At 41.3% G+C, this 27042-nt stretch overlaps 1 protein-coding gene across 2 annotated transcripts in view; it reads right to left on the reverse strand.

Annotated features, from left to right (window-relative positions):
- The window catches only part of LOC114142815 (semaphorin-4B), a 63802-nt gene that overhangs the window by 28818 nt on the left and 7942 nt on the right, over positions 1-27042 (reverse strand). Inside the window, exons 1-2 of one of the 2 annotated variants that reach the window (XM_028014295.1) lie at positions 24493-24748; positions 5130-5571 (exon numbers count right to left, since the gene is read on the reverse strand). In XM_028014295.1, coding sequence (XP_027870096.1) covers positions 5130-5250 — 121 coding nt within the window. In that variant the 5' untranslated portion in view covers positions 5251-5571; positions 24493-24748. Of the gene's footprint in view, positions 1-5129; positions 5572-24492; positions 24749-27042 lie in introns of those variants that run through there. The other variant, XM_028014296.1, reaches the window with a different exon arrangement.

Consider the following 27042-nt stretch of genomic DNA (forward strand, 5'->3'; position numbering starts at 1 on the left):
GGGGAAAAAAAAGTGGTCGAAAATGTGCCCAAGAAATTGTGTCATAACTAGAGTACTCAAAGTAATGCAGTACTGCCCCTCCCCCACTTGTTGCTGCATACTACCAGCTCAAAGAAAGGCTTCCTCATTCTGGCCTTGCTGACAAAATACAGAAATTGGGGAGCTCGTTTCCATATACAGTTTGATTTTATTATTTTATTTTTTTTACATACATAGTGCACATATCTATAGCAGCTGAAGGATACATGGGATCAGCATATTCTAGGATTTACCTACACAGCAGAGTTGATTTTAAACCTGGCATAAACTGATTGTGTACGACATCGGCAAGATCATAAATGGCCTGTCAGACAAAAACATGCTTCATTCTGGGATAAATGGAGCATATTCTTTTCAGTTTTAATGTTGAGGAAGGTAGAAAAAAAGCAAACATCCTGCTCGACATCCACATGAATGCAACAAGTCTGACAGAGCACATCTGTTAGAGAGACTCTAGCAACCAGGGTGATGAACACCCAGCACCATCCCACCCATATCAAACAAAAGAAAAGAAATCTTTAAATGGGTGGAAAACAAACCACATTTTTCTTGGACTCTTCATCGCTGCAGCACAAAAATCACCCGATGACACTCTAACCTCACATTCCTCTCTGTCCTCCTCGATTAACAGCAACACAAAGACTTCTCGCCGCCTGCCATTTTCTTTAAATCAAAAGGCTGCTGATGGAAATCTGTGCAGACCGAGCGCTTCTTTACATTCCCTGGAGCGTGCAAGCAACAAAGTCATTAAAATGGCTGAAACAAACGGAGCTGATGTGCTGTAATTACACTCCATTGTTGCACCCGTTGCGGTTTCGTGTGCAGGCACTTGTGAGTGCCACCTCTGCTGGAAGCCACAGGCTGCTTTTCTTTCAGGGGCGTGTCCTCTGCTGGGATTTAGGTGGGCATCGGAGCATGTCTAAAATCCCATGAGTATTTTATCTGACCCCAGCCAACTCTACCCCACATTTTTTTCAGCTTCTCCTCTGTTGGTTGCTGAACTGTGGTCCACACATTGCCAAGGTCAAAAAATTAGCATGCATGAGAGAGGGCGCACAATATCCGCTAAACATTAACTTAGCAGAGACTGGAAAGGACATGGTGTACACCGGGCATCCATTAATCATCACTAATCATCATTTGTTTCCTACAGGACGTCGATGTGAAAGTCGTTATAGCAGAACTGACCAATATTCTTCCTTTTAGAAGGAAAAGTCTGTACGTCTCCTACCAAGACCTCAATTAAAAGCAAATACTTAAACAACAAAGTTATTTTTGGCTCATGTTGGTTTTCAGGTCATACCTGTTGAACCTACCGCTTTGCCATCATCCGCCTCCTCAGAGAGTTCTGGGTCTACCCTGGGTTTTCACCAGAAAAAAAAAAAGTTTCACTAACAATGAACGGTACGGCACGGTTCGTTACCCTATTTTATGGTCTGGCGTATTCAGGAGAGCGTTTCCCTTCGGTTTTACTCTCATTGGGAAGGCAGGGTTGAACCCAAACAGCTAATGTGGTGTCTTAACGTGATGAGCTAGAATGTGTTGTGCTTATTGCAAGTGGTGACATATTTCTGTCACTCAATAAATACACATTTTCAAGGAGGAGGAAATGATGACTGGAACACAGACAACATGGAAAATGTCATTTTCCATGAAATCGTCTGTGGGACGTTCGCCTGCTGCATCGGACCAGAACCGAGCTGAGGAGTTCAGTGTTTTGGTCCAACAAAGACTGCCATGAATGTCTGACCAATCGAACAATAGTCTTGCATGCATAGAAGGTGAAAAGGAGGAGTTGTGACAAGGGGTGTACAACAGGAGGCGGACATTTTCGTCATGCAACTGCGACAATGAGAACTGCTTTCGACGCATTGGCCTGACCATGCTGGGCCCTTCAGCGAGGAGCCCTGATGATTGAGCATTGGCTCTCTGGGCTCTGCCAGGTGTTATCCTAAAAGGCTAAAGGTAGACTCCTCCTGATTAACCTATAAATTCTGCTTTCCTGCATCATAATTTGGTTTTAATGCATAATCTGTCAATGTCCATTTTCTCAAGGCAAAAGCAGCTTTAAAGAAAAAAAAAAAAAAAGCTTCCTCTGAGCATCTTTGTAGGAAGACAAGCTGCCAAAGAGGTTTCTGACAACCAATAGGGATGCATACTGCATGGTTGCCTAACCAACACTTACTGCTTCAAGCCTCTTGATACTCCATGTACTGCCCTGAAGCCTGTAAGGCATAATGGAAAACAGACAAGCCCTCCTTCTGCCACAAAACCCTTTCACTCATTGCACATCTGAGATTAGCTTGCTCATTAGGAGAGAAGGAAGGAGCAAGAAAAGAGGAATGGAGGGGGGAAGGAAACAAATTAAGTAAAAGGATGCTTTTCTAGGAAAAGGGCAAGGATCCCCTCTCAGAAAAATATCCAGGGACCCTTTGTCCTTACAGGCAGCACACACCAAAAACAGAGATCCTGGTTTGTAGGAGAAACTTTCAGCAAGGCAGTAAAGTTAAACACTTTGTTTATGAAAAATGTGCAATGTGTGCCAAAGACATTTTATACTGATATAATCAAAATGCGCTGCCTTACACGTGTTTTGTGTCAGAGCAGATGGAATTTGGATCACTAATGCAGAGGAAGGGAAACTTTGGAGAGTGGAAAAATACTGATTTGCTGGGAACCAGTCTGTTTCATCAATGGAGTCCCTTCACGCTAAAGAAGGAAAATGGTTTCCTCTTAATGGTGGATGATGCCAAGTAGGGTGGTACATTTGACGCCTCACGCAGTTGGCTGAGAAGCGAACCGGTGTGTAGCTGTCGCGCCTACAGTTAGGCTATTGTTGGACCGGAGTGTCTCCAAGCATGAGAATAAAGAAACGTTGAAAAGAAAGGAGGCGATTTTAAGGAGCAACCTGTTGCTTATGAGCAACTGTCTGCTTCACAAATAAAGAGTTTGTAAAGAGAGGCTTTCCTGGAAGAAAAAAAAACACAGTCAATTTCCCTTGACAGCCACATCTGAACAGCGTTTCTGTTTGTCAAAAGCTCCCACAAAGCATCAATCCATTACCAAAAGGCTGTCAGCTAAACGAATGCTGAAAACACAGCAGCCTGCTGTTAGGCTATACAGCTTAATCCACACTTCATATATCGTTATGTAGAGCGATTGCATTTAATGACGCAGTCAGCTGCGAAAAGGCTTTCCACTTAAAATCAGCAGCTAGATGTGGGCGACGTCAAGTTCCTTGGTAGCAGATGGCTGCGTATTACTAAAAAAGGACAATTGGAGAGAAAACGGAGGAAGAACCAAGCGTCTTTAGGACGTACAGAGCCTTACAGCGAGCCGACTGAGTCATGTCTCCTCAGAACTAAGTGCCATACAAATTAGAATTGCCACACCATGTGTTAATTTATTCACACTTACCACACGCTCTGTAGCATACTGTTCCTACATTTTTCACATTTGGTCACAGGCCAAGGCAAAGCACATGGTTGTGAAATGATCTGTGGTTTTCAGTGGGTTATGATCCCCCTCTCTCTTTTGTGAAATGGCTCAAGCTCAGTCAGATTGGACAGAGTGCATTTGTGAACAGCAATTTTCAGGTCTCATCACATCTCTATTAAATTTAGATATGGGCTTTGACTAGACCATGCCAACATAAGAACATGCATCAATCTTAACCATTCAATTTTGGCACAGTTATTGTGTGTTTTTATGTCGATGTGCAGTGGAAATTTGCGTTGAATGTTATTACATATCCAAAGTTTAATAATGCATTGTTTTCCTTTAATATGACAAATAAGCACTACTGTGTTGTTTTAGCACAACGAATCTCAAAGAAACAAATAGAAGTTTGTTGTTCTGAGGAGACGAATCAAAATGTCAGGTGTGTAAACACTTCAGCAATGAACTGAAGCTGCAGAAAAGCTTCCAGGCTCTTTTTCCCCTCCAGTCTTTCCATAAAAGCTCAAAATGAAACAGAGGCAACAGATCTTATGCACAGTAGCGTGTTTAATGAAAACCCTGCGGGAACAAAAAAAACCTGCACCTGCATGTATTTATGAACATGCGGTGTTTGTTCCTTGGTTGATTTTTGAGTTGGCATGCATGGCCCCCCAGGCCTTGTGGTATCCATCACCATCAATCCTGCCGCCAGCCTCAAACCTGATTGCTTTCATTTTGGGAAGACCTGGACCTTAGCTGAACTCACCCCCAGACCACTGTACCTTTAGTCTACACCTGTCGACTTGTTTGCACCCATATTACAGACCCGACATCTAGAAAACTGAAAAAAACAAAACAAAACCAAACGCAGTTTAAACCTGAGATCCCAACCCTTCCTGCTGTTTCAGTTTTACATGGCCGTACATTTTCATTTCCAGCTCGCATGCACTTTAACTATTCAAGTCGATGTGTTTAAACAAGCAGAGAGAGCTAATTATTTCTCTTTTTATTTAGAGTTTGTCATAATAACAATCCACTGATGAAAAAACACCCTTTGTTTTTTTGCTGTCAGTAAAATATAAAAAAACTCCCAGCATTTTAGGATGACAACAGTTATAGTACCAAGTACACACATCAGTAAGAATGGCTTGTTTTAAAAAAAAAAAATAGTCAGTGATTCACTTGGAAAAGTCTCTTTTTGGAATTATACAATAAAAAATTGAGTTAAAATAAATTTTAAAAAGAAGAATTTGTTGAAAAAATAAGCATTTATCGTGCATGTTCGTTGTCCAACAGGCATGTTTAAATACTTGATCTAAATGCATGCACCAAATTTAAATGAACTGCAGTAACTTTGATTTAAAATTATTTTCTTAAAAACCCAACCTGACTGAAATTAAATTGTATTTAAGATTCGCTGAAGTTGTTGTACATTAGTCATAAAAGGAGCAGAAAAATGCATTAATTAAAATGTGTAAATGAATGACTTCTCCACCTATTATGAGAATATGAATGGTTGTACTGTCCAATTCATGTTTTATTGTCAATAAGAACTAAAATTTGAAATAATAAACCATTAGGCTTTACTGGACAGCTGTCCAACCTCAAGGACGACTGAGCGAACGGCGTAGCAGGTGGATGCATTTACTCACTGTATGGAAAGCTGATGCGTGGCGTGACGTCCTCCTCAGTTTCGCTCGCCGACTCCAGGCCTCCAGCCAATAGCAGCGCGGCAGCCAAAAGACGCCGGATGGTCACGGCGACCGAGCACATGGCCGCCGAGTTCTTGCACACCGACAAATGCTCAGTTTGTTTTTAGGATTCCCTGGAATTCATTAAGAGCTCCTCTTGAATCCGCACAGCTATGTTTTCACTCCCATCTTCCTGCAGGCTGAGAAAGGCAGGCGAAGGAGGGAGTGAGCGTGTCCTTGACTGGATTCTTGCGCTCTCAGAGGTCCGCACACGCAGAGTTCGCCCGGAGAAAAGGAATCCTTTCTGGCTCAACGGCTGCTTGTTTTCTTGTACTTAAAGCTCCTTCGGAGGGGTCAGTGATAAACTCACACGAGCGGCCGTCTGGTGATAATCGTTTTGGATCTGTGGGGAGAAAGGAGAGGAAACGTTTATGTCGGATATGAGAAGACGCTTTAGTAGGACGCTGCACAAGCCAACTTCCAAATCCAGCCTTCTACAATGTAGATGGAGACAAAAGCAGAAAGGTTGCTGGACAGAGTGGGAGTTAAGTAAAAACGATGCAGTTCAATTTGTGGTGAAATTTTTAACTCAACTTTACATTCAGGTGAACTGACTGCTTTTAGTCATCATCTGAAGCAGAGATGCAACAACCAGCTTTTTCCTGATGCCGATTTCTGATGCCAATTTTGCTTTCTCTTAACACATGAGGATATATACAACAAACTTCTGATCAGATCAGTGCTTCCTCCAGTGTATTGTAAGCCTGGTGGGCCACCAGGCTTTACTTGTGCCCCCACCAGGCTAAGCATGGCTTATTATTTAAGTTTTTTTTTATGTTTGCATTTTTTAAGACTTTATAGTTTGTGCTCAGCAGTGTTGTGGTACTCGAGACCGGTCTTGGTCTCGAGACCATTTTTAGATGGTCTCCATCTTGTCTCAGACTGGACCGCATTTGGTCTCGGTTTTGTCTCGAGCGCTGAGGACTCGGGATTTTATTTCAAGACCGCGACTGTGGAAATATCACTAAAATTACAGCACACTGTCCAGTTTATTTGTTAACATGTTTGTTTTCACTGGATGCAAAACGCACCGACTAAAATCCAAGCAATAACGTGACTTACCAATTACGTGTTTCTGTTACTCTCCCCACCTTTCACTCGCACGCAGCGCTCTGAGACCTTTTTCGTCACTTAGAAAAGAAGCTCAAAGAAAGGTAAGCTGCTCCGGTGACGTGATGCTAGCAAAGCTAGCTGTACAGAGACACGTTAGCATTTGAGATTTTAAAAAAAGTCCCTCAATGCGCTGAATTATTGTGCAGAAGTGTTGACTAACATGTCGCATATATGGGACAACACTGTGTCCAAAAGTCTACAATATAGTGATGAACGATCAGAGTCTCCTGAACTTCTCTTTACTAAGAATAAAGGACTGGAGCCTCACTGAGAGCCGTTCTTTGTTATTGTAATGCTCTGCGTACACTGCAGTAGCTATCATTATTTTATTTAATTATATACATTGATATTTATTTAATTAGCAAATAAATAAAGCACAAGAACAAAAGAGCACTCAGAGAATGCGCATTGCTCTTTGATTGTTTTTGTTTAAAGTGGCAGCTGTAATGTCTGCCATGATGGGAGACATTACAGCTTTGTGCTGCCTGGCTTCATGCAGTGGGAGGGAGGGTCAGAACAGTCATGGTGAGCGCCTTGTGCTTGGTTACTTCTTGGTTGTTGCTCTTTGGTCAGTGTTCGTAGTTGAGCATTGTTTACCGTCAGGGCATTGCCTCAATTGCTATGTTTAATGGTGCAGACAGTGGTGATGTCTGACATGAATGATATGGGAAATTGAGCAGGGCATTATCTTTTTAGATTTTAATATTGGTTAAATTTATTTCAGCTCTAAGTATTTAATATCTAGGTGTTTTTATGGGAATGTGAATCTTTCAGATCAATTTGATTAGCAATTTTGATCATATTTCACATTTTATTGTGTCATGTAGCGCGGGGCACAGGTCTTGGTCTTGACTCGGTCTCGGACCCTAAAAGTCTTGGTCTTGTCTTGGTCTTGGGTTAGGTGGTCTTGACTACAACACTGGTGTTCAGTTATTAATCTCCCAATAACACATAATTATCAAGTGATATTTAAAACTTCCTGTCAACCTTAAACCTTTTTTTAACTCAAAAACACGACAGGCCACTGGATGACTGACTGCCGAGCGCTCCACCACCGGGCTTAGCAAGTTTTCTGGGGGAAACCTTGTCGATTATTCAGTTTAAGTTGGGTTTTCTAAGGAAAAGGTTAGGTCCATTTGCTCTACAACCTATTGATAATACTGTAATGCGTTTAGGTTTTTTGTGTTGATTTAAAACAAACGCCTCTGTTAAAAAAATACCTCCACCGTATATTCAATGTTTGTTCACAGCTGAACTCAGAATTTCAGGAATGAGCTTACAAGTCTTAAGAAAATGGGAGTCGGAAAGAGTTGGAACAAGCAGGTCAGGAATTTATAGACACACATATATACTGTATGCAAATGAATAAATAAACTGTCTGGGGATGTAAGAGTAAAGTTAATGTATTTTAAAGTGACCAAGTTATTAGAGAAATTACCAAAGTGACCAGGTTGTATAAATGTAGTGAAGTAGGACTCTCCCCCCCCCCACCAGCTGCACACCGTTAGATAAAAACAGGGTTCTTTTTCTCCATTATTAATCTACAAATATGAGGCAATAACCACACACTTGCGCTGAGTGAACAGACCAGAGGATTCGCTACTCCGCCGCTGGAGCAGCCCATTACCAAAAGGTGGTAGAGTTTAAAATATAAACACAGAGGAGAACATGATGTCTCCTGCATCATTACAGCGACTCCCAGGTGACCTCCTTCAAATATTGACGGCAGCTAATAAATCTTCCGACAGAACAAGGCGAGGGCGTGGCAAGACGGACTCCCACTGAGCTTTTCCCATTTTAGACATACAATCAGACTGAACATATGCTAAAACAACACTAGGAAGATATTTAGAGCCTTTCTGCTACCTGCAGAAGCATTGTTTGGAGGCAGAGGAGCTGAACTTACTGCACCCGAATGCCACGCAATTAATCTATTGCTTGGGAAGGAAACCTAGAGGTGCATCGATCAGCGGATTTTTGTCTTATCGCCAATGATAAATATATATTTTTTAAATATATGAATACTGCAGATTATTTTATAAAAGGTAGTAGTTTGGAATCCAAGAGAAGAGAGACGATTAATCGAATTAATCGACTGAAATAATAGTCAACTAATTTATTAAATCGATTGGTCGTTAACTGGAGTATACAGACACAAAAAAAGGCCATCTGCTTAGCCACAACTGCAAAAAAGAAAAAAACCCCAAAACATACTCCACTTACGCCTTTGTTTTATGTAGCTTCAGTGAAGCTAGCTCAGCCTCCGCAGGCTGCATCCCCACCTCCTCCTGTCCTCCCCCTCATGCCTGCTGTTACGACATGCACAGCAGCTAAACATGCGGCAGGAATCTGCAGGTCGCAATGTTCCCAGGGTGCTTCCTTACGCAACTCCACAGGTCTTTTAAAATTTTTATGAAATACTACAGGATGTTGTTCAGAGGGATTCCTCAGACTTGGATAGAGATCCACACAGAATCCCTACACTAAGAGTATATGAAATATAAAGCCATGCATGTTGCATTTCTAATCTAGACAGCTAAACCACACAATCACATTAAACGTGTCTCTTCCTAATACAGTTCAAGTGACCAGCTATGCTCGGTCCAAGAAGACCCATCTGTTTGTTTAGGCGAGGGTCTGCTGCTTCCTGTATGTGAAGGTTGATGCTGCTGCCATATTGCCTGAAGCCACAGATTAATTAACCTTCTAAACTCTCAGGAGACTCCCCATTAATATCTGCATCTGTTCAGAAACGGACGAGATGTGACGGACGAGCTGGACGACACACTCCGCCGGGTCGCGTCGATTTCAGAGGATGGGGAACAGCATGCGTTGATGCGACGTGGCCAGCTCCATATGCAGGACTGGGCATCGTGTAAGCAATGTCTGCAAAGCGATCAGGGAAAGAGACGCACCAATAAGCCCCCCAAGCCAATAGCAATATTAGGTTTTCTTTAGAGTCTTAGCTTCTTGATTAAGATTCCAATATTTTCCTCATTCATAGATCAACTTTAATTCAATTAATCAGCGTCTCTGAAATCAGATACAAGAAGTGTCTGTTGTTTTGTCTTACAGATCACTCGGGTCTCCTGGTTCTAGTCTACTCTGCATTCCCAGAACCAAACATGCACAAGCAGCATTCAGCTGCTATGCATCGCAAAATTTCAGAAAACTGCAAAACAGCCAAAGCACTGAGCTCCTTTAAATCTAGGTTAAAACCCTCCAGCTTATAGTCGCCGTTTATTTAATAAAAATGGAACATTGATCAACATGCTTGATTTTGATGTTGGGATTTGACAAGGTGTTGCATTCAGTGCTCGTTTCATAATTTGTTACTCTTATTATGTTTTTAATGGTTTAAAGCACTTTGAACTGCCTTGTTGCTGAAATGTGCTGTACAAATAAACTGGATTCAACACACCAGTCAGCAATTTACACCACAATAAAAGAGAAAAAAAAATAACTCAAAAGAAAAATCTGTTCCGTTGGACCAGATAAATGTCTTAATGTTGCAGAACTGTGAAATTCAGCTCTTTCGGTGCCTGACCCTTAAAACGACATTATGTCGTTGGGTTCAGCTGGCTGTTCAATGAGATTTATAGAGTCATTATACCGAGCAGAAAAGACCTCAGTGGGAAACTGACAAGACAGAGACTCCTTGCTGTGTTTGTCATTATAATTCACACTTATGCCAGGCTGCTTAGTGCGGGCGGCAGTCCTGGCTTGGTTCAGGAATCAACTAGGGGGAGGTGGGGAAGGGAACAAAATCTCCAATCAATGAATGATTGGTGGTGATGGGCCTCTTTACCCATTGGAAAAGCGGTATAATTTTATTGAGAATACAGTGAACCCTCGCTGTAACGCGGTTCACCTTTCACGGCCTCGTGGATTTTTTTGTGCAGTTTTTTTTTCCCCACAGTGTTGTGTTCTGCGTCCTGATTGGCTAAACAGTCTCTGTGCTTCTTCTCTACATGTGTGCCAATAACGTTACGGTATTTAAATATGCATAATACAGCTTGGAAAATATTTTTGCCCAGAAGAAAAAAAGAGCGACAACAACAACTACCGATAATTATGTTCTTCTCTCGAAAAAACACACCTGCACCACAGGCTGCAGGAGAAAAAGCCACTAGAGAGCGAAGTGAGGCTGCAGCGTCACAGTCAGAGGAACAGTCACAATTTGTCCTACTGTACTTCGTACTGATGACTAAAATGATTATTTTACTGTAGTTATTTGTAAGAAAGCGTTCTATTTGTTTAAAAAAAATGCTTGGGCCTGAAAACAGGTTTTGTTCTTTGGTTTCAATGTAGAGTATTTAATTATGCTGTATAATAATTGTAAAAAATGAAGGTAACTAATTCACAGATTTTGCCTATCACGGGTTCTTTTTGGGACGCAGTCCTCACGAAAAACGAGGGTTTACTGTTCAATTCAGGGTTGTAGACCAAATGTTTGTTCTATAAAAATCCACCTGGAAATCGAGGTCTTGCCATATTTAACAACAACAAAAAAAAGCCAAGAGAACAAAAACACAATGAGACTTGACTTTGACTTGCCCGTCAAAAACTTCAAGAATTTAATCCATTCATGCATATAGACATGGTGATGCAGCTCAAATAAACCCCTGTCCTACAATTTGCACAGGTTCACCAAAACTAGACAAAAACGGACTGCAAAGACTGCCTGGTACGACAAATCTCAACTTCAGCTGTGAAAATCTGGTAAGAACCAGCCCCTTGTCCTACGATTCACTTCGTCCAGAAGTTCTCAACTCTTGGCTATTGAGAAATGATTACTTCCTGGAAGCGTGGACTGTGTTGACGGTTTAAATTTTACCCAATCACTAAGGGTTGTCTGTGACAAATGTAATGCGCCAGTTCGACACTATGAAGCTTACCGGAAATTGCCTGCTCTGCAAACACCCCTCCTCCACTGCAAAGAGAGAAGTGTCCAACTGAACAAAATGGCTGTTAATGATACTTCAATATTTGGAAGAGTCTGGACGGCTTTGTTCAATTCCTCCGCCGCCATGGCTAAAACTACAGGCAGAAAATCGACATCCACAACTTCTTCTGTTCGCTGACTGGCCGAGTTGCAAATCTGCCAGAGGGAATCCAAGTCAATGGGAGAAAGCCCACACAGTGAGAGTTGAATTGAGTTCAGTTGCGCAAGAAGGCAATAGCCAGGATAGTGGAAAAATCAGGTCGTAGGGTCAGAATATGGTGTTAACACAAAAATGTGTCATCCTGCCTGGCAACACTGGATAGTGAAGGAAATGTTAAGAAACAGAAAGGAGAAAAAAAAAGCTTTTTGTGTGAGAAATCTTAGCTGCTGAAGTGTAATTTTAAAAGTCTGGCATAGCTTGGTGTTGGGATTCAGCCTATGCTTAGTTTGACATTGTGTTGACGAATTTTGACCAGCATTAATTTGCACTGCGCAGGTAAAAACGCAGCAGAAAATGAAATAAAAAGCATAAATCAGACTTCTATCTGCACATATGGAGGTGCAGTAAAAAGTACAAGTAAAAATAAACCAAATGGGGTGAATAAAGTAATTTTCACTCAAAGTAGTTCCGTTTTAAATATCTAGGCCTAATGAAAAATGACACCAATTGGGTAAATGCATTCACAGATGGTTAATGTGGCACAGGACATTATTTGCTGTAAAGCAGTTATAAAAAAGCAGCCATATGCGCCCCGGACGATGGAAAACAAAATTAAGTGGCTGGCTGACGGCCGCGGCACACAAACAATGAACCATAACAGCGGAGGGACAGATGAGACGGAGCAACACAGCGCAGGTTTGAGCTCAGCAGACTGCTTGCAAAAAACAAGAAAGCAGACTGCTAAATAAATCACGTCTGGGTTAAAAATAAACTCCAAAGGGCCCCCGTGCAGCAGCTGAGACTGCAGCGATTGTTTCCCGGAGCTGGCAGGGCTCATCGTAAATTCATCATCACAGCGAACGAGAGTGACTCCGAGTTTACCCGACACCCGAGCATGAATCAGCACGTCTGGATGGAGGGAGCGCAGAGAGAGAAAGAGAAAGAGAGAGAGAGACGGGCGTAAGACAATGATGAGGAACAGATGACTGGAATGACGTAACCGGTTGCAGATGCGGTGCACACCTGCACGTAGATGTTGCTCACCATGTTCCCTGAGCCACAATACAGATGTGGACGGGTTTACCGGCAGCCTTAAAGATGTGTGTAAAAAATTTAAAAATTGCTTGTCTGGCTTTTCTCTGCTGTCGTAGCACAATCTCACTCAGATTTTTTATTATATAAAAAGCCTTTAATTTTGTATTTATTAATACAAGAACAAAAAAAAAAAACAACCATGTTTGGAAATGTTTGTTTTAACTGCATTATCAGAACTGGGTAAAGAGAGTTTGGCAAAAACTTTGAAAAGAAAGTTTGGCACCATTATTATGACCAAAGTTAGTTCTAACAAATTAACTTTGATGCAGAGTAAATAACCACAAACATCTGAACAGAAATGCTAACTACCCTCAGAGGTAGAAATGGAAGAGTTAAGAAACTTTTACTCTAGCTATAACTATACTTTATAGTCAGAGCGGCCATATTGGATTTTGACGAAGGGGTTGTAAAGGAATCTTCAACTTTTCCATTAAGAATAACGAGTTCATGTTTTTTTAAGCGTTTTCCAATTTTAAACTTAAAAATAGTCCATTATGCCAAGCAAAAGACCACGACGGGCAGGAAGTGTTGTAGATGACGTGGACGTAGATGATAGTTTATCCCAAACTATTTACCGTAAGCTTCAGGTGTTGAATACATCAAACCTGAAAGAATAAAAATAAAAAACAGCAGGATTTTAATATTTTGTGTGCCTAGAAGTTAGTTTTGAAGGTGTCTAATGTGTTATTTTGGATCATTGAATGTGAACAGTCTGCTTCCTTTTGGATTTTTATAGAATTTTGTGAGATTATGCTGCAGTAATAAAAGATGCATTTAGTTAAAAGGCCTTTTACACGTTTACCAGAGCTGTCTACATCTGCATGCTGGCGTTCTCCGACCGAACCAAATGACCCAAATGTGCGTCACTGTAAAAGTTAGCACTTTGAACAGTAAATCTGCAAGACAGGTTAGAAAAAAGGTCTGTGGAACTTTAAAAAAAAAAAGGAAGTCCTCTCTGAGTTATGCCTCTTGAGTGCAGCGGTGTTAAATGGGTTCTTTGCTTTCTCTGCTGACGGGTATATCAGACCCAAATCTCCAGGATATCCTCCAACCGGAGTCCTTGGGTGCTTTTTAATGTGGCCTACATTCATAAAAACAGACCTCAACAAAGACAAGGGAGAAAAATAAAACAGTTTTCACTTAAAAAAAAAAACATCCCACATTGCAGGAAATTAAATTCTTATTCTTATTAAAGTAAATACTCATAGTTGGAACAACAAAGAGAATTAAATCACCTACAATCTAGTTTCAGTGGCGCTCCTTCATTACACCACACAAGAAAAAACCCCAAGATGTAATATACCCAGAGAAAAATATTGACTCTCCAATTTCACTTTCACCCTGCAGGTACCGCTTCGTCTTGGATCTGAAGCCGACAGCGGCCTCTGTGTCGGCACGCAGCAAATAAAGAGTTTAACCCAGGATAACATTCAACTTTTATGGGTGTAACTCTGAACAGACGCAGGCTGAAGGTTCAGGATCCTGAGGCCCGGAAGGCAAAACGACCTCTGAAAAAGGATAATAAATTACAATAATAATAATCACAAGTATACACAAATAGTTCCAGACAGCAGTAGTTTACCCTGCTAATCAATGGCCAATTATTTAATACACTGCATTTCATCTTTCCCTTATCCTTCAATCTATTGGGACGTTAGTTAGTTCTGCTGTTAGTTCCTCGACAACAAGACTATTCATAATAATAATAATAAAAAACAGAAGTTTGAAATTCATTTATATAAATCAATTATTTATGCGTGTGATGCCCGATTGATCGCTTGAGGAAGGCGACTTTTCATGCATGTACCATTAATTATTCACACAGTTATCTGAGAGATGATCGCCGGCTGTAATGCTTCCTGCTGCGTCACGTCCCTGGAACATTTCAGCATAAGATGATGATGAGGTTCCAATAGATTGGTTCTGATGATGAAGAATAGTGCCAAGTACTAACCTGAATGCGTGATGAAACACTCCGTGGCGGCTCATCTTGCTGCCCAGCAGAAGTAAATTTAAATAAAGATTATTTCCTAAATTGTCACTGAATGCTTTGCAGTTTTTCAAGCTTCAATTTCTGTCGAGGTTTGAATCGCAAGGTTGGGCAAATCCATGGAATCTAACTGTTTAAACGACGAAACATGATTAGTAGGAGCAGAGCCACGAATACAAATACTTGCAGCGAGTTTCCATCAGTCAGGAATGACATTATGACCACTGACAGGCAAAGTGGAAAAACTCAGAGCGTCTCTTCATTAGTGGGATATAATGGGCAGTAAGAGGAGAGTTTGTCCTGGAAGTGGACGTGCATCTCAAAAAGTTGACCGCAGCAGACAATATCAATCAAAAGCGGTGTAAGGAAGGACCAGCGGTGAGCCGGGGAATGGAGTCACATGAGGAGCAAAGGCTGGCCTGTGTGGTTTGAGCCAACAGACAAGCTAGCTCTCACTGCACAGTTCAACAGAACCAGAGGTTGGTTCTTGCGGTCTGTTGCCAGACTGGACAGGGTGCCCATGCTGAATCCTACCCAAAGCCAAAAGCAGCAACGTTGGACGCATAAAGCAGGCAAGCCGGCAGAGGTAGAGGAATGGTATTGGCAATGTTCTTCCTGGAAACCTTGGGTTCTGCTTTCCATATAGATGTTACTTTATAAATGGATCACCTACCTTAGCCTTGTTGCAAGCCATGTTCACATTGTTTCATGGGAATCTGTTTCTGGCCCTTTAGAAGGACAAAGTTCCTACCACAGCTAAATATGGTTTAGAAAACGCTTAGAGGAGAACACGTTTGGGCATTTGTTTCACCGACAGGTGGATAAACAAATCTGACCCAAGCAGGATGAAGATCAGCTTCCAACAAGCTGGAGGCAGAGATTACAGTATTTCTTCAATCGCCCAGCAAAGTCCATCCTTTGATGGGCCCAACGCTGTGTTAATGGATCTACGTTGTTGGGCCGAACTGTCGAAATCAGTTCTCATTGTCGCACATGCCTGATGAAAATCGAGTCATTTTGTTCTCAACCTTCTTGTCACAACATCTCTGGCAATTTTTTTCGCCTCCTTCTGCGTACAAAACTATTGTGTGATTGGCCTGAATTTTGTGTGTGTGTGTGCGTGCGGGTGTGTGTGTGCATGTTTATTTTTGCTGAAAACAGCTCCGACTACCCAACTTCCAGAAGATAGTTTTTTCTGCCAGAGAGCAACTCACCCTTTCTTGCCTTTACAGAAAAAAAAGAAAAAAAAAAAAAAAAATAGGGTGAGCATTACTCTAGTAGGCAGGTAGTCATAATGTTTTGCTTCATTAGAGAGTCCTCAGTCCAAAGGGTAATTACAAAACACTTCTGAGAACACAGCACAAGATCCTCTAATGCAGTCTGAAATACATTTAATTCCCTTTGGAAAGCACATAAATGCATCTATTATTTGCCTTATAAGGCCTTCTTTTATGGTACTTGACAATAAATATGCTTCGCATGACCCGAGATGACCAAACAGCTCTGAGTGAAATGGTTAACCGCTGCAGGAGTGCTTCTTTAAACTTAGCAGCAGGACTTCCAGAGAGTCTCCTTTCTGCAAGTTGTGACAAACCCCAAAAGGCGCTCTGCTCTTACTGTAATCTACTGTCCAATGGGCTCAGGGGAACATTCAAGATCAGAGCCCGGCTCCGCCACGCAGGAAGTGGCAATTATCGTTTCAGAAAGAGCGAGTGAAACGGAGCTGGCGGAGGAGATAAGTGCTGGAAGGAGAGCCAGGGTCACCTTTTTCCCTCTAATACAGACGTGTCCTCGCCTCAAATTATTCAAGCCTGACGGGGGAACAGTGGGACGCCGCTGCTTGAGGAACTTTTAAAGCATCAATTATGAGCCGCGAGTCAGACTCAAAGCCCCGTTACAGAAACTGTAGAAGCCTCTTTAGATGTGAAAGAAGCTATATTTACAGCTATAAGATATAATGGCTACTAGCCCACTGTACAAGTCTACACCAAGATTACACTAATCCCCCTTTGTTTTCATTTTGTTCTTCTGGGTTTAGAAGCTTTCCACACTTCCAACCCAATGACCTACTTGAGTCTAACGAAGTTCTCTGACCAATCAGGAAATCCCTCTGATAAGAACTCAACATTTTGCTTTGGGTGGGAACATCCTTTACAAAAGAAACGCAAGGAACTAGAAATCATATAGCTTCAGCCTCCGACGGTCAAAAGATGTCAACGAACTGTTGCTTTATGAACAACAGGACAACATGTCAGTCGTCCACATGGCTGGTCATGAGGTCCGGGAACGCTGTGGACCAACTCCGTAGCGTGACAAAAGACAGTCGATGATTTATAGTTGCGTAATCACACGACGGAGGCGTTGCATCAGCATCACAGTTCATCTGCTAATTACATCATCAAACCTAAAGGAGGTTGGCTGTCTGTAGCGAACCAGTCATCTCATGACTTGCACATCAAGTTTGGAGAGTGGGGGTACTTCTGCAGGATTAATCCCTGTGGCTAAACAGACATGACGACTCATTTCTTTATGTGATCTGACAAGCCGTGCAATGGGATTTAAAAGCGTATCAGATGACTGTATTGGGATACAGAATGGGATCCCAATACCCATCCCATTCTGTATGGGTATTGGGATCGAACAAGGTTCGAAGATTTACAAACCACCTCTGCGTTCAGGTAGAAATTTCCATGATTGCGACCGCAAGTCTATTCACGTATAGCTAGCTCCAGGTGGGAACACGATATGGGCTGGATGAGTCATTTGACAGCTTTGCTGCTCCAAGGCAGTTGTTGGTTTACCTTCAGCTTAAAAAAAAAAAAAAAAAAAAAAAAGTACATAGAGGTCAGCGTGCCGTGGTGTGAAAAAGTGTTTTCTACCCTGACAAGTTTTTCAGATTTGTGTAAGATCAAAATTAATTCGGTAGACAAATGAGCAAATACAAATGCCGTTTTTAGTTTGTTTTTTTAAGTTTTCCAAACCAACCTCAAAGTTAGATGTGGAGTAAAAGCTTTCCCCCGGCTCAGCCTAATAACTGGTTGTGCAGCAGCTGCCAGCAAACGTTTGCACTAACTGGCAATCAGTATTTTACATCACTGTTTTGACATCGCTGTTTTTTAGTCCTGCCACATTGTAGAGTTCTACAGCATCACCGGCCTGTTTAAGAGATCGACAAACCATCTGAATCGGGTCAAAATCTGGGCTTTAGCAAAGCTCAGTCCAAAAAAACTTTTGTTTTGCATTTGTTTGTTTTCTTGTCATTCTTTTGATGCGGACTTTGTGTGATTTAGATCTTTTTCCTGCAGCATAACTGAGCACCTTCAGCTTAAAGATGGTCAGACATTTTCCTTCAAGGTTTTCTGGTAGACAGCAGAATTTATGGCTCCATCAACTACGGCAAGCGGTCCAGGTCACCAAGTACCAAAGCTCATTCGCATGATCTTTTCATGAGATATTGTGCAGGAGATGTACCAGGACGTCATTCCTAAAAAAATTACAACTTTGCCTCATCAGTCCACTGAATATTGTGCCAAAAGCTGCTGTTGGAAAAGTCAAGATTTTTTGGACAAATATAAGACAGGCATTTGTGTGGTTTTTTTTTTTCTTTTTTTGTCTGCAGTAGTTTGCCAACAGATGCCCTTTTTGCACACTTGACTTTTTTCGTTTTTTTTTATTGGGTCTTTTGTGACCTGGAGAACCCGTGCTCTGGGAGTGATTTTGGTAGTGGGAAGGTTCACCACTGTTTCATGGTTTCTCTGTTTGTGGATAACGGTCCTCACTGCGGTTCCCTAGAGGTTTAAAACCCTAGGAATGTCTCGGTAACCCTGTCCAGAATGACAAACGTGTCCCATCTGTTCCTGAATAGTGAAAATGGGGATGGATGTTTACCCACAGAGTTTTCAGAGAGATACAGTAGAAACTATTTTTTCCCCTCAACTGTGGGGAGAAAAACAAAAATAGAACTGAAGGTTGGGAAACAATTAGGCAACATTTACCTCTCAGGAAAATCCCCAGCTTTTCCCCTAGGTAAAATTGAAACTTCTCTCCCGTGTTGTTGAAATCAGATTTCTGGAGAAACTCCGTGCCTGATTGCATATCCACCTACTCACTGTGGCAGCACAGGCCTGTTCTGCTGTGAGTCATTTCATGTGTGCAGGTGAAATCCTTCAACTAGATCCAGGTTTTGCTGTGCCAACAGGTGCAATTTTTTCAACACTGTAATCTTAGTATGGAGCCAGTCCAAAAGCTTAAAGGACTACCAGGAGATACAGATCATAAAAAAGACCATCCTATTTTCTATGCTGTAGAAGTCAGACAGAAGGGCTTTTTTTTTTTGCCAAACCCTCACCAAAGCCTGCTTCATAAAAGGTGGATTAAAAATCAAACATGCCTTTACATTTCTTTGCCAAACCAAAAGCTAGCTAAAAAATTTTTTTTTTTTTTTAAACTGATCCACTGTAAGAAGATCCTCTGCTGCTCTACCAAAATCCCTCACACTAACGTTTGAAAAATGACTTCATGTCATCTAGCATGAAGCCAAACAGGAAACTGAATGGAGAGCTTTACAACAGTGTTCAAAGCTTTCCAATTCCCATGTATTTTGCGTAAACCACACATCTGGTCTTCACCAAGCGGCAACAAAAATGGACAAGGTCAGCAGAACGCCACATTTATTGTATCGTTTATTACTGATTCATTATTTCTTATAAGAATAAATTCCAATGTAAAAAAAAAACAAACCCTAAAAACAAAAAAAACAAAAAGTCTGTCGATGGGATTGGGAGCTTTACCAATTATCTCCACAGTTCGAGATCATCAACTAACAACAACAACAAAAAAAAAAACATCTGATAAAATGCAGTTACTGTGCATTTTAGTGATACAAATCACACATCTTCATGAGGTTGACGTCATTAAAAAAAAAAGGATTTTTTACAAATGGGAATGTTTCTGAAAAGCAGTAGTTGTGTTTGTGGGGCTATAATTGCCGTGACACACAGTCACCTAACAAAGTAGTAATAAATAGCTCATGTCACAATAATACCCCAGAATATTGTGATAAAACCTTCGAGTCCATATCGCCCACCGATGGCATGAATACGTCTGCAACTCGCTGGATGTAGGCGAGTCAACATTTCAAACCTCTGATAGAGCAACCACACACACACACACACACACTCACCCTAGAGAATTTCAGATTTCTAAAGTTTTTTAGCTGCAAATTTCCAGGAAAATGGGCAAACGTCCGATTCTCAAGAAAAAAAGAAAAGGAAAAAAAACCATTCCAGACATAAAGCAGGTGTGTTTTCATTCCAAAAAGTCCTGCTCTCTTTTTCTCTGGCTTTCCTTCAAAAAGGAAAAAAAAAACCCGAAGGAGAGCAGAGGAAATGTTAAATTTCTCTCCGGAGAGAAGCTCGTTATGCAACACGTTTCCATCCACCGACAGCCGCCTCAGTCAGGATCTCCTGCGAGCCGCAGCCGAGTGCACTTTGTCTAACCTTCAATACAAATAGAAACGGCGGCGATACAAGCCCACTTCCACTGGAGACCTACAGAGAGGCGTTTAGGGGGAAGTATAGCACCGAGATTCTAACCACAGCAGGCGCTGTCAATACGCAGCTTCATCAAGAAAAAGCCCCCATTGCTAAAGACTAGCATGGAGCTACTGAAGAAATGCAACAGAACTAAAACAGGTAAGGTTAAGAACTCATGTTAAGATTAATGAGAAGCTCAACGTCACTGATTTTACACTTTAAAACAAATAAAGTGCAAAACAGACATTAGTAAACAATAGCACCTCACTAAGCCAGGTAAATGGAGGATTCATTGCTGCAGTTTTCTTGGGGTGCATCCACACCAGCCCCACTGAGTCCGCTCTAATTAAACTCCAGTTGGTTCATCTAGAACGTCCGGTTCATTTGGGAAGGTGTGAATACGTAACCAGGTGTGAAAACACTCCAAGAGTAGCCAAGCTATGATACAAAATATTTAATTGCAAAACTTTTGCTGTAAATCACAACAATATGGATCTTTATTGACCTTTATTTTCCAGTTTGTCTCCCTTTTTCCCCTCCAGCAAAAGTATGAAAGCTTCTTGAACTTTTTAGGATTTCCTGTGACATACAGGACTAGACAAGAGAATAAAATGGATGGTTTATAGCATGAATTTACAGTCGGAAAGCATTTTTAAGAAGCATTTCTTTGAAGTATTGTCACAGGTTCTCAAATTGTAGTCTGCACTTTGAACATGCTATAAACAATCCTGTTGTTGCTGTCTTTTTAGGGTTCTCCAACTGGAAGGTGAACCTCCACCACAGTCTTTTTTTTTTTTTGGGCTAAACCATTTTTAAAAATGTTATAAAATGTATTTTGTCTGAGAATATATTCAGATTAAATTACCACAGATTCCATTTAGGTTAAATCTGATAGCAACTGGTTCCTTTTATTTTAAGGTATTTAAGTTCACGAAAACATAAAAAATGTTGCAAAAACCAGTCATGCTGCCTCTTTTCTTCAAAACCGAACACTATTTAGTGTTGCTATAGCACATAAAATAAAACGCTGGCAGTTGGAACAAGTTTACTGGGTATGAGTACTTTTGCAGGGGAATGTCAATGCAACCATAATGAAATTCGGAGCATCACATTTGCATATGAAATTCAGCATCTCCAGCAGAACCACCTGGAAAGTCATCTGCATTCAGAATCCCACTCTGGCCCGGTACCTAAACCCCCTGCAGGGCCTGGAGGCAGGTGGGTGGGGGGCGTTCTCAACAGGATCCGTAGGTTTATGCCGAATATGAATGACTGAGCAGCCGGCAGACAAAAGCTATGCCACAGCACCGCAGAGAGAGAGCGAGGGACAGAGTCACTGGATGCAAATGCAAGCGTCAAACCTTCTCGCCAGAGTGCGAAGACTTAAGTGTGACTTCTCACAAATTCCTCAGCCATCACGAGGAGCCGTCGCTGCCAGATGTTTTAGTCAAACCTTAAGACAAAAACGAAACCCCACATGCCCTAAAAAGAATAAAAAAAACAAAAAACGTTTTCTGCTGTGGATGGACAGAAGCCATTGTTTGAAAGGAGAACTTTTGTTTGCATACTGGAAAGGCGGCGCAGTTCATGGCTGTTCTGTCCCTGGGTGTGACCTGGACCCGTCCCAGAAAAACGACCGGTTTCCCACATCCCAGCCCCGGTAGAGAGGCTGCTAGGAGACTCTAAACAAGCAAGTTCCCATCAGTTTGTCCCCCCCCTGAGTGATCCAAATCCCTCTGGACACATAGTTCTTTAGGGTCTCTCTCCACGACTCAGACTCTTTACCACAACTTCCCCGCATGCTGACCATTCCTCTGAAGCTGTGGGTGGAGACTGGCTGTTTGTTTTGAGTGCTTCAACATGTGGGTGGGGGTCCGCGTAATTACAAAAGAGAAGGAAAAAAAAAAAAAGTGAGGGAGAACGAGTTGATCCTTGAATTACAAGAAAGAAAGAAAGAAAAAAAAAAAAAAAAAAAAAGACCCTCAAAATCTGTTTACGACAAGAAAGCCGGAGCCCATCAGAAGGAACGGCTCCAGCAGTCGTTTACAGTCTGAACCCAACAAGGCGCATGAGCCCAACGCAAACACAAGGCAGGCAGCACACTCAGCAGATTTAGCTCCAAAAGCTCAGGATAAAAAAATAAATAAAATAAAAGTAGCTAATTTCATGAGGAGTCATCTGTGGAGACCAGATCCAGAGCAAAGGTGATGCTTTATCCAGGGTCATGTTGAGTTATCTTTACAGACAACTGGAGTGATGCGCGCTACACGTTCGGACTCAACAAACCAAAACAAACCTACAGAGCAGAAGGTCAGGATCCGACTGAAATATTTGCAAAGTTTGGTATTAATGTAGTTTCATTTAGGTTTCGCAACTTAAAGCCAGCATCACCATTGTGTTGCGGATCATCAGCGCACATGTTGATGGTTGGTATAAAATTATAAAAACTTAATCTTGCGGTTGCCTGTGAACGTAACGTCGAATGTGGTCGCTGCTGTAAATACTTAATAGAAAAAGGAAAAAAAAAACAAAAACACAAGCAAATATACACTCAGAGACCTATGCTTGTCATACCAGAAAATAAGTAAATAAAATCAAATCAAAGTAGTGGTTGTAAACACTACAATGAATTTCTGCATAAAATGTGCAATATTAACTGGCTGCTATACGTAGCTTAGCATGACAACATATGCGAACTGTATTAAGAGTGAAAACGGCTAACTACAAATATCAGTCTGACTTACACAACTTTGCAGCTGCTAATGACAAATTAATTTTTATTAAAAAGGCACATCCGCTCAAAAATCATCTTTATGAACAATAAATACTTAAAATGTGCAACCACGCGTACGCTGGTAGAGATTTTAGCGCAGCAAGGTCCTTTTACTGGGATAAAGCGATGACATTTCTCAATGCTAAAGTTTTGTCAACGTTCTGACTGCCTGTTGTTTTGAGCAGAATTGGATACGAATCCAAATATATAAAAAGGTATTTTGTCAGCAATACAATATTTTGTCTTTAATTCCGTCTAGCGCCGCAATCATGCAAAGGTTTAATCCAAGTGTGATTTCAGTGGCTGAAACTCAAACACAGGCAGTGTCAAACCCATTCCACTGGGGACCAACTCCAACATACTTCTCATGTGTGCCAGTAAACATCGGCTCAATCAAATTTTAACAATGTTTCCACCGTTAAAACAGCAAAAAGGCACCAAAAGACCCGGTTTAAAATATTACAATATAGCCACACTGCTTGGAAGGAATAAGAAGAGAAAAAACACTAAGGAGTGACTTTCAGAACCGCTTGTGCAGATAAACATTATGATGTCATTTATACATTTAAAAAAGGATCACTATAAAACATCAGAACATTTGGGAAATATTTCACATTAGTTGCAAGATGGCCAAAGAAAATGTCTATTTACAACTCCAAGTGGGAATATGCTTTTACAAAAGATCATGTTGTACTGCAGATGACTAGAAGCCAGTGATTTAGATCATAAATTCTCCAGTAAAGCAGATGCTGGTCCCTCCTACCGACTTCCAGCAAGTGACGGCTGGTTTTGAAGAGTATGGACGCAGATACGGCAAAACTACTATATAATTATATTGAGTAACTTAACTCATCCGCTTCTTGTGACTGGAAGTAGTATTAACATTTTGGTGAATTCTTGACAGAGAACTGAAGGAGGAAGCTAAATATCTTCCAATCTCAAAAATAAATGATTGAATACCAGAGGGAACGTGCAAAAAGCTGGTCAGCAATGAAGAGAATTTAAAAAAATTTGTAGATGTGACATTTAAAAACAAACAAGAAAAAAAACTGATGCTGCTGAAGAAGAGAAAAGGTTGAGCAGGATCAATCCTGACCAGTGCTCTGACATGTGAATTATTATGGATCATGCAGCAATTCCCCCAGTGTTTTTGATTTATTTATTTTTTGTCTGGCAGCAGAGGAGACGTTTGTTGTTTTGTTCGGGGCTTGATGCAAACAGCAGCTGTTTCTCCAGAAGAAGAAGCCCAGGAGGACAGGTCCATCAGGCTCTCTGCCCTCCTGCACCATTAGCACAGCAGGGCTGATCATCTCAGTCTGATTGCTCCTTTCTTCTGACCTAGCAGCTGTAATTTAGTCAGAAAGCAGCCAGACATGACTGGAAAACGGGGAACCCTGGCTTGAGGTGAGCAGGACGAGGGGGGAAAAAATGACAGAAGACTGGACAGCTTGTTCAAACTAATAATAATAAAACAAATGTAAATAATAGTTCATGTCCATAGGTGTGATTTTTTTTTTGTTCAGACATTTATAAAATAAACAATTCCTCCTTAGACCTTTTTTTTTTTTTTTTTTTTTTTTTTTAAGCACAAAAACCTGGTTGTCTGTGCGGGTAATAAAACTGTAACCGAGCGGAGGCAGAGAGAGCCGCTTACCTTCCGCAGAGAACAACGCCCGGTCCCTGGGTAAAAGTGGCAAAAAAAAATAATAATAAAAGAAAGAAAAGAAAATTAAAAAAAAAAAAAAACGGACCCAAAGTTAAAGGCTAAATCCTCAAAATGCGCCCGGCGCTGACAGAGAAGCGGCGTACATCCTCCCAGCGTGCGAAAGCAAATCTCCTACGATACAAACTGAACGCTGCTCCCTTTTCATGCCTCCAAACTTTAGCTCCTCCCTCAGCGCACGCTGCCTGCGGCCGACACAGAGCCCAGCGGCACCGGCTGCTGCTCATCACGCAAAGGACGAGGAAGAACCAATGGACAACTAACAAAACGACGAGGAAGAACCAATGGAGACCTAAACAAACGACGAGGAAGAACTAATGACAGAAAGCCCTACCGACAATTAAAGGGATAGTACGACTCTCTCGGTTGATGGCGGGATCCAAAATCCAAAAATAAATAAGCAAGAATGTAATTTTCGAAAAGTTACATAAAAAACATCACAGTTTGTGTAAGGAAATTCGAAGAAATGGTGTTATTTCTTTAATATCTCGATTAAGATACAGAAAGGACACTATAAAGATGAACTCTGAATGTTACTCTTTAGAATCAGCTAGACGTTAATTGGACATTAATTTATAAATGTGATGTTCAATGATGATTCAATTATTGATTTTTTCAATCGACACATTTTGATTAGAATCCAAGTGAAAACTTCAGTACAGTTAACTCATTTGTCATGCATAGCTGATATTTTAGATACACTTAACAGCCACTTTATTAGATACACTATTGATTGCTTCCATAATCAGGCAACATGACTGAAACTCAGGGCATCTAGGCATTAGTGGCGCTCCACTTGTAAAAAACTTGGAAATTACGACTTTCCAGTAGGAAAAATTCTCTGGAATGTCTAACTTGAACTTCCCACTGGAAAAGTGGGAGAAACTCTGACCACTCCCAGCTAAGACGTTTAAGGACGACTTCGCCTTTCAAAATGGCTGCTCTTCGCCTCTTCCATTACAGCAGTATAGCTGTAATGGAAACATATGCGTTTTGACGGATTGTCAACATCGCTTACTGGAGTTTGTCAAAACATCCTCAAATTTTTTATTGTGACAACAAATCTATCACAATAAATGACAAACGATACGATAAATGACAGACGATACGATAAATGACAGACGATACGATAAATGCCCAACTTCCGAGTATGGTGAAACAAATGTTCCACATGCTATTTGTTTTTATTGAAAAGAAAATAGAAGCACATTTCGTTGCATCAAAACTGCATAATAAGTATGTTATTAAATGCAGTAAAACTGTGACATAGTTTAAACACAAACCACAGATTTTGTGAAACAATGTTGAACAGTCTGGTGTTGAATTTTATGTATCAGTCAAAGATGGACCAAGATGTCACTTCAGTGTGTGAACTGTGCTTATTTCCGAAAAATGCGCCGTACGCAATGTATTTTTCGTAGCAGGAAGCAACAAAACACAGAGAAGAAGCTGTGATTTCTTTTTTTTTTCCCACTCCAGACTTAAACTCCTCTTTCTCTGTCGCCGTTGATATCAGTTATCCTCTTTGTTCCCGGGGCTTCCTTGCAGGCTTCAAACAATGACTGACAGCTGAGCGTGTCCACTACAAAGAGAATTAGGGAGGATTATGTACAAAGGCAACGACCTGGGCACGTCCAGACTCAGCCATTCATGTAATCTCTGTTTGGCTTGTGGGAGGAATAAAGAGAACTGTGAAAGTTAAGTTGTCTAGTTTCCCTTTAATAACAGTGCATTGTTACACTGTTGCATCCTGGCCTCTCTGCTTTTTCTGCTTTTCGTAGAAAATCCAGAAGAGACGATTTTATTCTGACCCAGGGAGGCGGGGGCAAATAAAGCCTCATGTGTAACACAGAAGACCTGCAAGGGAGATAGTCTTATAATTAATCTCCAGCTTTGTGCTTTCGGCTACTGTAAGCAACAAGGGAATTTGTCAGATATTTTGAGAAATGTGATGACAACAACTAAAAGCAGGCGCAGAATGCTCCGGGCTGCATCCTAATGGCTTGTCTTGACGGAGGCGTGAAGGCTCGTCCTGAAAATGTCGTCGCTCTCTGCCGGGTTTTTGTTTGGCAGTTTTTCTGATAGAGTACGTAGAGGTAGATGTCTGTACTCATAGCCTGCTTCCAGTAAATACATATTGTGCAGACTGAACAGGAAGGGGTTAGCCTAATGGCAACTCTCGCTGGCTTTCTGTCCCACACCTGCTTTGGTGTTCCCTTTTAAAAAGTCTCTTCACATTTCCGTCCCGGTAGGCCGGCACTGACTCAAAGTTCCTCTTCCTTATCTGTGGGGACGCTTGGTAGTCCTTCAAGTACAAACAGGGACTTACTTCTGAGGTTGGAATCCTCCGACATGTCTGTGTATCTTATAGTGACAGACCAACACGAGCGAGAACAAAACTAAAACGTGGAAAGAAAAGGATCCGATTGCAAACATCGGTTAGCCTCATGGTCAGCATGGTTCAGTCAAAGTCCTGATATT

The sequence above is a fragment of the Xiphophorus couchianus genome, chromosome 4 (genome assembly GCF_001444195.1).
Source record: "Xiphophorus couchianus chromosome 4, X_couchianus-1.0, whole genome shotgun sequence".
Lineage (NCBI taxonomy): Eukaryota > Metazoa > Chordata > Actinopteri > Cyprinodontiformes > Poeciliidae > Xiphophorus > Xiphophorus couchianus.